Genomic DNA, 14983 nt, shown 5'->3' with positions numbered 1-14983 from the left:
GGTTTGTATAATTGAACAGCCGATGATCATTCTTCGGCTGATGGGCATCTTTCATCAGATGCTCGATTATCGGCAGCACATATCTGTGTAGTCAGGGATGTACTGCCAAGAATGAGAGAAGAATGACTGAAGTAGCAATGGCTCCGCCCACATTCAGTTTGCATCGGCCTGTGTAATCAGGCTGGGGCAAACGAGCGCCGATGGATGTGTTCTCATTCATCGATGCTGATACTGTCCATACATCAGGCAGTGTTATAGTACCTTAAAGGGAATCTGTCACCCTGATTTGGACCTTTGCCTACAGTAATACATGAATAGTACTGCAGATATGGAGTCCAGATCATTATTATTTATTTTCCTTCTGCCTCTCGTTCCCCTGTTGTCAGAGCTGCGTCAATATGCATTGTCAGGACTGCCAATGCCATACCTGCGCTCATGAGTCCTCTCCATCCTGTTAGAACAGCACAGTAGTCCGGAATGTATATTTCAGTGCAGGTTTGAGTGCTGACAGCGGGGAAGTATTTAAATAAATACTTACTAGACTTCAGTTCCCCTCTCATCGAGATTCCTAACATCAATCGATATCCTGTAATCCCCCCTAATCGCAAACCCTGATTGTACAGAACAAAAGCCATGGGCAGAAAAGACCTCTTACAATGATCAGCACTGCACCTCTTCTGAGATAACCCTCCGTTGTCTTTCAACCAATCTATAAAGGGGGTGGTATTGATTATTCCTAATAACCCTAAACTTACCCTGAGTCTATTCTCTCCTTTGTAGACTGCCAGGCAAAGTAAGCTTTTAACCCCTTGCTCCTCTGGACTGGATAGCACATGCAAGAACTATTACATAGATCCTTACCAGTTTAGATCTTGCAGAGACAAGTCATACAATTTTAATGTACTTACCCTTGAATGGCATTTAAATCCGAAATAAACCACTACGATGGTTGGAGTCAAAACGATGGTGAATATGACAGCCAGGATGATTATGTTAACAAGAAAAGCCAAAAAGTTGGCTCCAGAAACAAACAAAGTCCAAATCCAGCACCCCCACCTGCTCCGAGACTCCATGGGCAAGAGCTGGTCTTCCATATTATAAGGGGGGAGCCCCGGGATCATTCTTGAGGTGTCTGACATGGTGTCTACATCAAAGTCATCAATCTCTTGGTCAGACATGTTCAGCTGTAATATACTCTTAGATTCTCCAAAATATTCTGAAAGGTACTCCTGGCAATGTGTTCTTTCAATGTGATCACACTTCGCTTTTTCACACTTCAACAATCAACATGTGCAAAGTGCAATGGCACTGACATGGAGTGTAATCTTGCTTCTTCTTGCAAATCTATAAATGACCAATAAACTTGGTTAAATGTTCTTCTTACATGTAAAAAGCCTTCACAGCTAGGTCCATGCATAAGATGCTTGGCTCAGCTAAGGAGAAGGATTCCTCAGGCCAAGTTATCATAATGGTCTTCCTCCTGGCATTGAGACGAGTGTTCCTTACAATAGACCCTGTATCCAGAAGTGATGCTTGTAGACTGAGAAGCTGCTCTGTTTTGCCACTAGTTCTTTCAGGCTTGATGCTTCCCTGTTCACCGCCTCAGCTTTGTGAGCTTGCTTCGGAGAACTGTCTACTGCTACTAGCCAATCGGCTGCTGACTGAGCCACACAACCTGCCTCTCTGCTTAGCATGCATGCAGCTAGCACATCTACACCTAGGTCCTGCTCCATCAATTCAGGTTCTACCAGGTGGAAGCAAATGTCATTATCCTGTAAACCATCTTTGACTTTGTCACACTTCTCAGTTGGGGGGTAATGAGGCAGAGGTTTTTTCAATCTCTGAAGCTTTGATGTCCCTGCTAGGTGCGGATGTGTGTCAGTTTGTGTTTGCCACATGTAGGGATGAATGAACGATGACATGATCTTCTAGGATATGGCTATATACATGTAACAAGAATGAATGTAGTCAGTGGACAAAATGTAACTGTGATTGAATATATTCATCATTTAGGACATCTGCACATGGCCGTGCTATGGTTCAGTATCATCTCTGAGTTGTATGGAGCTGTAAAACGACATCTATTAGGTGTATATTGGGTGCTGCTGCACCCCCATATCCCTCCAATTTCATACAGAGGATTTCCCTGCCAGATTCCATACATGTTCCATCAAATTCTGTATGACAAAGATGTTCTTCTCTAGAAGAGCCTCCGAGCCATTAAGCTAGAAGATCTTGGATGGTCCAGAGTTATAGCTAAAAATACCTAGTAAAGAAGCATGCCTGCAAACACGCTAAGGGGTATTCGAGTTACAGTAAATAAATATAATTCATGATGTGATGAAAAGGTTTACAATTTTCCGATATGCTTTCTTGGATATAAACTATGAGGCTTCACATTTTATGACTACAAGCAGAGATCTTGAAGACCCTCAGGAGGCAGTATAATGGAAAATTTTCATTACACAATGAATAATCTTTATTTGCTAAAGGCAGAGTAGTCATTTAAATAGCAAAAAAATTTAAAGAAACGTGTTTTCTTAAATTGCTGTCTACGTTTAAATACTGCATAAAAAATAGGGTAATGCCATGACTGAGCTTACTGGCCAATATATCATAGAATTATAAGCTCCGTTCTTGGCCGCCATCGCAGCACGTGACCACCGCTGTAACTGATTAACAAAACACTGCAGTGTGGACCAGAGGGCAGTTTCTCAGTTCATTACACTCTAAAGATGCTGCGTGGATTGGACAGTTAGAGCGGGGGTCGAGTGGGGCAATGGCGGCTGGGAACAGAGCTTATAATGTTACAGTATAGAGGCCGGGAAGATATGCAATAAAAAATACACGGATTGCTTCACAGGCTTTAACCCCTTTATGACCAGCAACAGATATATTAGCTACAGAGGGGTGCTAGTTGCCATATTGTAAGCGATATATCCATTATGATGATCTTCTAGGTTCTGGCAATGTAGTGATTGTAGCTACTGTGCTTGACACAACAAAACATTCAGATAAAGGTACTTAAAGGCAGGGTCGTACACAAATCTCACAGGGCTCCATTGAAAAACTTAGTATAGGCCCCCCTGTCCCACCCATTTTTCCACTAGACCAGAGGACTACTGAAAAGGGTTATTATTGCCACACGAGCTCGTAATTTATTGTTACCGAGTTAACTGGTGTTAAAGCACTTATTATCCTTCTATACACTGTGTAAACCTAATAGCCATGAGCAAATAGCAAGGGGGCCCGCTGTGGAGGATAGGCCCCGCCGACAAATTACACTTGTATGGCTACCTGAGAATGTGAGAAGTGGAGAAGGACCTTTGGTGATGTCATGAACCATGTGACCAGTGCAGGAAGCCAAAGAATAGCAGAGCTGCAGAAGTCTATAGGACCTTTGGGGATGTCATCATCATGTGACCAGTGCAGGGGACTGGTGAAAGACCTGAGGGATATCACTGTGAGGGGGTGGAGCTTCTGTGTGGTGTCTGGAGGAGAGGTTAGTGGTGCCCTGAGATAGCCCATAACATCCTAGAAAAGCTGGGAGTTGTAGTTCTGTCCTATTATATCCCTCTCCATATAATTTAAACATATGCCCTAGTACAGTCTGGTAATTCTGGGAGTTGTAGTTCTTCTGGCCTATTGTATCCCTCTCCATGTAATTTAAACTTTTTCCCTAGTACAGTTTGGTAATGCTGGGAGTTGTAGTTTTCTCCTTTTATACCTCCTCTCTGTAATGTATAGTGATGCCCTATAATAAGTCTGGCCATGCTGGGGGTTATAGTTATTTCCTTTTAAATCTATCACCTAATACAATAAAAAATGAGCTAACTGGTGAATAAACGGAATATTTTTTTGGAAGTGCCGTGGAGCTAATTTTTTATTATTTTATGGTTGGTGGATCGCCTCTACATCCGCTAGCACTCCATCCACACATCATTGTTGCTGTGCTGCCCGAGAACTTCATTTTTTGTATCACCTAATACAACTAGATGATGTCCTATAATAATCTGGACATGCTGGGAGTTGTAGTTCTCTCCTCTTGTACCTCCTCTCTGTAATATATACTGATGCCCCATAATAAGTCTGGCCTTGCTGGGGGTTATAGTTATTTTCTTTTAATGCTCTCACCTAGTACAACTGGATGATGCCCTATAATAATCTGGACATGCTGGGAGTTGTAGTTCTCTCTTCTTAGGCTGGGTTCACATCACCGTTTAGTTTTCCGTTTTGCGTGCAGGACTTTATTCTATCTAAATTAATGAATCAAATGGCATAAACAGATGTCAAATGTGCAGAACTGATCCTTGAAATACATGATCCGTTTTTTCTTTATTTCTCTGTTCTTCTGACCGATCAGACGTACGGAAAACTGAACAGTGATGTGAACCCGGCCTTATACTTATAGTGTATTATCCACTTGTATCCCATAATAACAGCCGGGACATGCTGGGAGTTGTAGTTCTCTCCATTTTACCTCTCCCTGTGTTACTCCCTAATTTACAATAATAGCAATCTGGTGATGATGAGACTTGTAGTTCCCTTGTCACTATTGTGATGTTCTGCAGCTTCTGAGGTGTTTATTATGCTTTGTTCACATCTGCGCTGGTGACTTTCATTATTCTGCCGTCATAGGAGCAAATCAACGAAAATCACTGTAGTTCCGAATCTGGCTCTTCATGGACGACAACACCTGACGGATCCCACTGACCATGATGAGATCTGATGGGTTCCATCTGCCAGGCTATAAAATCGTGTGCAGAATTTATGACCTGATCTGCGAATGAGGCCCCAACACAGATGTGATCAAAGCCTTATATGTTCTAGCATCAGATTATGATGTTCTACAGCAGATGAGATGTGTATAAGGAGGTTCTGCAGAAGATGAGGTGTGTAAGGAGCTCTTCATCAGCTGAGGTGTGTATTAGGAGGTTCTGCAGCAGATGAGGTGTGTAAGGAGGTTTTCATCAGCTGAGGTGTATATTAGGAGGTTGTGCAGCAGCCGAGGTATATTATGAGGTTCTGTAGCAGCTAAGGTGTGTATTAGGAGGTTCTGCACTAGCTGAGGTGTGTATTAGGAGGTTCTGCACTAGCTGAGGTGTGTATTAGGAGGTTCTGTAGCGGCGGAGGTGTGTATTAGGAGGTTTTGCAGCAGCTTGTTTGTGTACTATGAGGTTCTGCAACAGCTGAGGTGTGTATTATGATGTTCTGCAGCAGCTGAAGTGTGTACTATGATGTTCTGCAGCAGCTGAAGTGTGTACTATGATGTTCTGCAGCAGCTGAGGTGTGTACTATGAGGATCTGCAGCAGCTGAGGTGTGTATTATGATGTTCTGCAGCAGCTGAAGTGTGTACTATGATGTTCTGCAGCAGCTGAAGTGTGTACTATGATGTTCTGCAGCAGCTGAGGTGTGTACTATGATGTTGTGCAGCAGTTGAGGTGTGTATTCCGAGGTTCTGCAGCAGCTAAGATGTGTATTAGGAGGTTCTGCAGCAGCTGAGGTGTGTATTAGGAGGTTCTGCAGCAGCTGAGGTACGTATTAGGTGGTTCTTCAGCAGCTGAGGTGTGTATTGGGAGGTTCTGCAGAAGCACAGGTGTGTATTGGGAGGTTCTGCAGCATCTGGTGTGTGTACTATGAGGTTCTGCAGCAGCTGAGGTGTGTACTATGATGTTCTGCAGCAGCTGAGGTGTGTACTATGATGTTCTGCAGCAGCTGAGGTGTGTACTATGATGTTCTGCAGCAGCTGAGGTGTGTACTATGATGTTCTGCAGCAGCTGAGGTGTGTACTATGATGTTCTGCAGCAGTTGAGGTGTGTATTACGAGGTTCTGCAGCAGCTAAGATGTGTATTAGGAGGTTCTGCAGCAGCTGAGGTGTGTATTAGGAGGTTCTGCAGCAGCTGAGTTACGTGTTAGGTGGTTCTTCAGCAGCTGAGGTGTGTATTGGGAGGTTCTGCAGAAGCAGAGGTGTGTATTAGGAGGTTCTGCAGCATCTGGTGTGTGTACTATGAGGTTCTGCAGCAGCTGAGGTGTGTACTATGATGTTGTGCAGCAGCTAAGGTTTGTATTAGGAGGTTCTGCAGCAGCTGAGGTGTGTATTAGGAGGTTCTGCAGCAGCTGAGGTGTGTATTAGGAGGTTCTGCAGCAGCTGAGGTGTGTATTAGGAGGTTCTGCAGCAGTCAGAGAAACATCAGTTGTGACTGGATAAAATCCTTTAGTTTTCTGTGTCTGCACTTTGTAAAATGTCCCTGTCCTGTTCCTCTGCCGCCACTCGTCGCACTGTGACCTGACTGACCAGATCCAGCAGCGTCTCCAATCCAGACTCCGGTCCAGCTCGGTGAAAATCTGCCCCAGGCCCTGACTGCGCTCTGCCAGCAGCACAAACAGTAAGTCAGCATTGAGGAGGAGGTGAAGCAGCAGGTACAGTCCTTGGGGGAATGATGACACACTATCGGTTCATCGGGTAAGGCCAGGTAATCACTTGCCATCAGATTTGGGTATTCTGTTCCAGCCACCAGCAGAATTCCAGAATCGCCAGATCCAGCATATGCCAAACACTGCTGGCACCTGCCGGATCCCATTCACAATGATGGGGTCATTCAAGATTGTTTTGCCCTTTGTTTTGCCAGAATCTGCAACGGAGGCTTCTGCTGGAACCTCTGCAGTAGATGTGCTTGTACCCTAAGGGGTGCGATGGATCACTCACAAGGGGAAACAATTCAGATTCTTGCCATGGGGCCCAGTGATTTCTATGTACGCCCTTGTGGCAGACTGATTAGGTTACCAGGGTGATTTACTGGGTCTGCCCCTGGTTAGTTGGGGAGTTTAGACCGAGCAGAGATACAAGAAGGACATGTGTGTGGGAGTTCCTGCAGACCAGACCCAAGTCTGTCTCTGAGTCTACAGTCGTGGCCAAAAGTTTTGAGAATGACACAAATATTAGTTTTCACAAAGTTTGCTGCTAAACTGCTTTTAGATCTTTGTTTCAGTTGTTTCTGTGATGTAGTGAAATATAATTACACGCACTTCATACGTTTCAAAGGCTTTTATCGACAATTACATTACATTTATGCAAAGAGTCAGTATTTGCAGTGTTGGCCCTTCTTTTTCAGGACCTCTGCAATTCGACTGGGCATGCTCTCAATCAACTTCTGGGCCAATTCCTGACTGATGGCAACCCATTCTTTCATAATCACTTCTTGGAGTTTGTCAGAATTAGTGGGTTTTTGTTTGTCCACCCGCCTCTTGAGGATTGACCACAAGTTCTCAATGGGATTAAGATCTGGGGAGTTTCCAGGCCATGGACCCAAAATGTCAACGTTTTGGTCCCCGAGCCACTTAGTTATCACTTTTGCCTTATGGCACGGTGCTCCATCGTGCTGGAAAATGCATTGTTCTTCACCAAACTGTTGTTGGATTGTTGGAAGAAGTTGCTGTTGGAGGGTGTTTTGGTACCATTCTTTATTCATGGCTGTGTTTTTGGGCAAAATTGTGAGTGAGCCCACTCCCTTGGATGAGAAGCAACCCCACACATGAATGGTCTCAGGATGCTTTACTGTTGGCATGACACCGGACTGATGGTAGAGCTCACCTTTTCTTCTCCGGATAAGCCTTTTTCCAGATGCCCCAAACAATCGGAAAGAGGCTTCATCGGAGAATATGACTTTGCCCCAGTCCTCAGCAGTCCATTCACCATACTTTCTGCAGAAGATCAATCTGTCCCTGATGTTTTTTTTGGAGAGAAGTGGCTTCTTTGCTGCCCTTCTTGACACCAGGCCATCTTCCAAAAGCCTTCGCCTCACTGTGCGTGCAGATGCGCTCACACCTGCCTGCTGCCATTCCTGAGCAAGCTCTGCACTGGTGGCACTCCGATCCCGCAGCTGAATCCTCTTTAGGAGACGATCCTGGGGCTTTCTGGACTTTCTTGGACGCCCTGAAGCCTTCTTAACAAGAATTGAACCTCTTTCCTTGAAGTTCTTGATGATCCTATAAATTGTTGATTGAGGTGCAATCTTAGTAAACACAATATTCTTGCCTGTGAAGCCATTTTTATGCAATGCAATGATGGCTGCACGCGTTTCTTTGCAGGTCACCATGGTTAACAATGGAAGAACAATGATTTCAACCATCACCCTTCTTTTAACATGTCAAGTCTGCCATTTTAACCCAATCAGCCTGACATAATGATCTCCAGCCTTGTGCTCGTCAACATTCTCACCTGAGTTAACAAGACGATTACTGAAATGATCTCAGCAGGTCCTTTAATGACAGCAATGAAATGCAGTGGAAAGGTTTTTTTGGGATTAAGTTAATTTTCATGGCAAAGAAGGACTATGCAATTCATCTGATCACTCTTCATAACATGCTGGAGTATATGCAAATTGCTATTATAAAAACTTAAGCAGCAACTTTTCCAATTTCCAATATTCATGTAATTCTCAAAACTTTTGGCCACGACTGTACATCTGTCCAAGAAGCAATCCCATTACCACGTAGGAAAGAGACCAGACCAGACAACCCATAAAGGAAAGAGACCAGACATCTTAGAATGTACAGAACCATTAAGGCAGTGCAGGATTCCAACAGCAAGGTATTTGCTTGTTTATGGCATTGAGATTTTGCTGCAGTGGAACCTAGTTAACTTTGAGATGGGCTGGCCATCTGTATCTAAATTCTGCACACCTCAGGGTTAACAAGAAGAGAATAGCATGCCTTTGGTTATCTTCGGAAGATTTCAAAATGTCCTTAAAGAGAGAGGGGAATCAGGGAGTATTACAACTACCATCATTGTTGCTGCCTGTACACCGCTATTGGGAAAAGACCATACAGTGATCTATCTTGCATCTGTGCCTTTTACTGCTGTATGTATTACTACTCCTATCATCAAATAGTAAAGAAGGACTTTATTTATTGCAACCAACAGGCCTGGTTACTGACATCAACATCTGTCCACCTGCCCTTGGTCCCGTACACCCTGCCAACTATCTACCATCAAGTGAACCGAACTACCACCAGGCAGGAGCCCCAGGTGTGTCCTGAGGGTAAAAAGGGTGCACCCTCCATTCACTGTGCACAGCCTAGTGAGCCAGGGTGGGATTGCCACCATGAACTGAGAACTACCCCCACCATCATAGTCACTATCACTCCTCCTATCCTTGCCTCCTTGCAGGTCGTTGCATATACATGCAGGGATTGTGGAATGCAAAGCCTGACTCCCCGAATTTCACATGAATATTTTTTCTTAAAAAAATTAAATGGAAGACATTTTTAATAAAAGAAATCATAATAAATAAAAGTTGCCCTCCACCTGACCCACTTAATTCGACTTCTATGTGGGAAAAAGTGGAATAGGTGCTTCATAAATATGGCACTCGTTCTGAACACAATATTTCTCAGTGTATTTACACCCAACAACTGGCAAAATACATTGATAAATCTTTTGCTTCCTTAGGCCTCATGCACACGACCGTTGTGTGCATCCGCGTCCGTTCCGTAATTTTTCACAGTTTAGCGGAGGTACCATTAATTTCTAGGGAGCTATGAAAAAAAACTGATAGTCCTCTGTTTTTTCTCCGCGTCCGTGATTCCAGTCCGTCAAAAAAATATAACCTGTCCTATTCTTGTCAGTGGAAAACGGAGGACGGACCCATTCAAGTCAATGGGTCCGTCAAAAAAAACGGATGCACAACTGGGATGTTATCCGTGTCCACGTCCGTTTTTTTCTACAAGACCTTGGTGCAATAAAATTACACTTTTCATTAACCTTCCTTTTTTTTCCCCTGTCAGACAAAAAAAAAGGAAGACACAAGGAAGCACAACTGAAGCAAAATCGTACACGGACCACTGAAGCCAAATCACTGACAGTGAAAAAACACTGTCGTGTGCATGAGGCCTTACACACAGTATGCCGCTGCTTAAAGGGGTTGTCCAGCTACATAAAAAGCTGTTTGGATGTTTTGCAAATGGAAATGAATAAAATGTACTATTTTATTTTAATTATAAAATCTACACCTTTGACTCGAATTCAGTGCTCATTCCGACACAGGTAGAAATCTTGCCAATCTTACGCCCGTCCCCATGTTAGGCTACTTTCACACTGGCGTTTTGAATTCCGTTTGTGAGATACGTTTCAGGGATCTCACAAACGGTTCAAAACGGATCAGTTCAGCCCCAATGCATTCTGAATGGATAGGGATCCGTTCAAAATGTATCAGTTTGGCTCCGTTCCGCCTCCATTCCGCTCTGGAGTCGAGCGTTTTGGTGTCCGTCTGGTGATGCGGAGCCAAACGGATCCGTCCTGACTTACAATGTAAGTCAATGGGGACGGATCCGTTTTCACTGACACAATATGGTGCAATTGAAAATGGATCCGTCCCCCATTGACTTTCGATGTAAGTCAGGACGGATCCGTTTTGACAGACTTTTTTTTGACAGAGTAATGCAAACAAATCCGTTCTGAACAGATACAATCGTTTGCATTATAGGTGCGGATCCGTCTGTGCAGATACCAGACGGATCCGCACCTAACGCAGGTGTGAAAGTAGCCTTAGTTAGCTGCTTGAACGGTGCTGGCTGTCAAGCTCTGACCATTAGCTGGCCTCCTTCTCTATTAAGGCTACTTTCACACTAGCGTCGGGGCTCCGCTTGTGAGCTCCGTTTGAAGGCTCTCACAAGCGGCCTCGAACGCATCCGTCCAGCCCTAATGCATTCTGAGTGGATGCGGATCCGCTCAGAATGCATTAGTCTGGCAGCGTTCAGCCTCCGCTCCGCTCAGCAGGCGGACACCCGAACGCTGCTTGCAGCGTTCGGGTGTCCGCCTGGCCGTGCGGAGGCAAACGGATCCGTCCAGACTTACAATGTAAGTCAATGGGGACGGATCTGTTTGAAGATGACACTATATAGCTCAATTTTCAAACTTCGTCCCCCATTGACTTTCAATGTAAAGTCTGGACGGATCCATCTGAACAACTTTCAGACTTAAAATTTTTTCTAAACTATAATGCAGACGGATCAGTTCTGAACGGATCCAAACATCTGCATTATAGGAGCGGATCCGTCTGTGCAGACAGCAGATGGATCCGCTCTGAACGCAAGTGTGAAAGTAGCCTAAAGCTGATACAGAGGTTTTCTTCTTACATGGCACCCCCGGGTGCGATTGCTACCTCTGCATCCCATGTAGCTGGATCCCTAGATGGCAGCTATAACTGCATGTTGTGTGCCTCATATCTCTTCTGCTGTGCTTTTAAGGCCCTATTACAGATACACGAAGGGGTAATTCATGTTATTCGTTCTGCTCCGCTAAGAACTGATTATGCACAAAAATGTTTGGGGCAAATTGTAAACATGGATCTCCTTGAGAAAGTGACAGCTCTCTGCTGATGAGGCGTCTTTATTGAAGCGTTGAGATCATCAAGCTCATCAATTAGCAGCGGTTTCATAGATAATTATCACTTTTCCTCTTGAAAGGAGAGGAAGCTACAAAACACGACTTTGCTCCAGTACCATAAATCCTTGCTCTTTTGTTTCTGCTTAGTACTATTAGTGGAAGGAGCTAAAAGTAATCTCCTACAACATGAACGAATGGTGAATATACATATGAATACAATATACAATATACATTAATGAATAAAAGGCACTCTTAGCCTTCGGAAGTACAGACATGGATATTGCATTGGTCCCTGCAATCTAAGAGGACCACAGTATTATGAATGGGTAGTGACTATTGAGGGCTGTTACAAGTTTTTCATTGAGCTGCCTGGATTTGCTCAGTCTATATAGTCAAGTAAAGATGAAAGTCATACGTGGCAATGGTTGACACAATGAAAGGTTTATTCCCCAATACATCCATAAAGAGATGGAAGTGCTATGCTACTGAATTCAGTTTACATTTTTAAGGCGTGACTACAAAGAAAGGCACACCTGCTTTAAGGTTGCAGACCATGAAGATACAGTGTTTCTGCATATACGGTAAATGGTTGCAGTGAAAGTTATACCTTTTCCTTTATCAGCTCTATTTGAATGTCATCGACACCTCCCTGCTGCTGGGGCAACTTTGTGTCTATTGCGGTCTCCTGGTTTAATTCCACTTGAATCACTATCTCCAGGTATGACACAATCTGATAGGAACAGTGTCCTTTTATCATATTTGTACCTCAAAGTGGAGCATTCCTAGGAGCATCCCTGAAACGTTGACACTCATGGTCACTACTGTCACGGCCAACATGAACACCTCCTCTAAGCATGCCAGACTCGGCTGGTCTCTTCCTTACTGTTAGGCTACATGCACACGGCTGTGCCGTTTTTTTGCAAAACACAAACCGCGGATCTGCAAAAAACAGAAGTCGCCCGTGTACCTTCTGCAATTTGCGGAACGGAACGGGCGGCCCATTGTAGACATCCCTTTTCTTGTCCGCAAAACGGACAAGAATAGGACATGCTATATTTTTTTTTGCGGGGCCACGAAACGGTGCAACTGATGCGGACAGCACACGGAGTGCTGTCTGCATCTTTTGCGGCCCATTGAAGTGAATGGGTCCGCATGCGAGCCGCAAAAACTGCGGCTCGGATGCGGACCATAACTACTGTCGTGTGCATGTGGCCTTAGTCCTAGAATGAAGTGACACAAAATACATATATATGCCATGGACAACAGTAGAATCACATTAGAATACGATCACAACAAAATAGCATAACATATGTATATGTACATGCATGACAAAGATGGACACCAGAAGAAGGACCACTTCCCACAGTTGGAGAATCCCACCAAAGAAGTCAGAAAGGATTTCACTCATTGTGATGTTCCATTGCCGTACTAGAGAGGTATGTAATACTCAGCAGTATGGAGGCACTATATGGCTGCACACACCTAAGCAGAGAACCATAAGGACTTTATATGCCACAATTTAGGACCATGGAGTTTACCATGTTCATGAACCCCAAGGAGAATTTTATCCCTAGCCAATGTGGATCAGCAATGCATGGAGGAAACAAACAAATTATGTAACAGAAGTAAATACATTACAGTTTTAGTTATTGGATTCCAAAACTATTACAATTTGTAAATTAGGGGGGGGGGGCATTTTCAATAATGTATGATATGAGGTCTGGGTGAGGTTGGAAAATATAATGTGTAGCCAGGAAAAGTCAGCAAAATTGTTTCCCGAGCACACGGCTGACTATAACAAAGTCGGACCACCACATAGGTCAGGAAGGAAATTTTATCCCCTTATATTAAAGAGCCTCTGTCAGCATGATCAACCCTATAAAACTGCCTGGTAGGGTTGATCATGCTGATTAAAACAATATCTTTCTTATATCTTTAGCCTATACTGCTGAAGAGAAATTGCTAGAGCACTGAGGGACTGGCTGTAATGCTAGGTGTTCTGTCCCCACATGAAGGCGAATGAAGGTGTAACTGATAATGACTTTGTGACTGTCCTACCTTCGTATCCAAGCAGTGGAGCAGACCGGAGCGGCAGATACTCAGGTTAGATGGATCCAGACGGAGACATGAGGATGCAATCAAACGTGTGTTTATTTGATCCAGAGCAGTGACATACGGTGATGCAGTACAGGAATGCAGTAGCAGAGTAGATGCTGTGATGTGGATGTCTTTCCTAAGGCTAACTGCTGGTCAAAAACTGATGCCTTCACAAGCCGAGGTGTGTGTCTCCAGTCACAAAAGAATGCAGCACTGAAAATGGCTACAGGAAGTGACCAGGACCAAGGCTGCTAAAACCACGCCCAGAGAGAAAAACTTTATTTAACAAGAACAAGGCGTGCAGCATACGAATTGCGGCCAGCAGATGGCAGCAGAGAACAATACATTGAAACAACAACATGGTAAAAGGAGATAATAATGCAGTGCAGGAATTAAATTTGAAAAGAACAGCACACTAGAAGACTGCTGAAGCTCCACCCCAGTGCTCAGAAAGCACCTGCTGAAGCTCCACCCCAGTGCTTAGCATTTTCAATTCCGCTTTTGAGATCAGTCATAGGATCTCAATAGCAGAAAAAAACGCTTGAGTTTTGTCCCCATTCATTGTCAATGGGGACAAAACTGAACGAAACGGAATGCACCAAAATGCATTCCGTTTCGTTTGGTTGCGTCCCCATCGCGATGTGGTGCGGAGCAAGACACACAATGTAAGTCAATGGAGACAGATCCGTTTTCTCTGACAATAGAGAATGGATCCATCCCCCATTGACTTTCAATGGTGTTCAAGACGGATCCGTCATGGCTATAGAAGACATAATTACAACCGGATCCGTAAATGACAGATGCATGAGGTTGTAATATTGTAACAGAAGCGTTTGTGAAAGTAGCCTTAAAGGAGTTGTTCACCCCTGGGGACCTTTTCTCCAAACCTCCAAGAGTGGCCAGAATGGTGAATTGTCACCCATTCGTCACCTCAGTGCCATGATGCATGAGTGACATGTGACCTCTGTAGCCAGTCATTGGCTGCAGTGGCCACTTGACCTGCGTCAAACTGGATGCTGGGAGACACAGGACCTGCAGAACCAGAGGGGGAGCAATAGAGCTGAAACACAGTGGCAGAGATCAGGTTTGATTATCACCACGGTTTCAGCAACACTGGGGAGTCTGCAGAAAATGCCGACAAAGATGAACAACCCTTTTAAAGTCCTTTTCCCTTTCTGAAATGCCTTCAAGGAAACTTTGTAATATATAACATTTACAAGGCAATCTGTTTGAAGAAATTAACCCTTATTTAGGGCTAAATACATCATGTCACAATCAACATTAAGAAGGTAAGGTGGCAGAAATGCATTCATTACCTATGATACATCCCATTACTAGCCTTTCCAGTTGTTTGTGTCTATAACACTATAGACGTACAACAAAGCCCGGGATCGTAGTGATTTTTTTCCCATCCGTCTTACATTTTGGCTTCAACATTCATCATGCCTGTCACGTTTATCGGGCAGAAGCTGACATCTATCTGTGATTAACCCCCATT

The 14983-nt window shown here is 44.1% G+C and overlaps 1 protein-coding gene across 1 annotated transcript in view; it reads right to left on the bottom strand.

Annotated features, from left to right (window-relative positions):
- The window catches only part of TMEM88B (transmembrane protein 88B), a 182852-nt gene extending 181251 nt beyond the window's left edge, over positions 1-1601 (bottom strand). Inside the window, exon 1 of the mRNA XM_040427982.1 lies at positions 909-1601. Within this exon, the coding sequence (XP_040283916.1) occupies positions 909-1178 (270 nt within the window). The 5' untranslated portion in view covers positions 1179-1601. The remainder of the gene's footprint in view (positions 1-908) is intronic.
- Positions 1602-14983: the final 13382 nt, after the last annotated feature.

The sequence above is a fragment of the Bufo bufo genome, chromosome 1 (genome assembly GCF_905171765.1).
Source record: "Bufo bufo chromosome 1, aBufBuf1.1, whole genome shotgun sequence".
NCBI lineage: Eukaryota > Metazoa > Chordata > Amphibia > Anura > Bufonidae > Bufo > Bufo bufo.
Note: the sequence above shows the minus strand (reverse complement) of the source record. Positions and strands in the feature narration are given on the sequence as shown.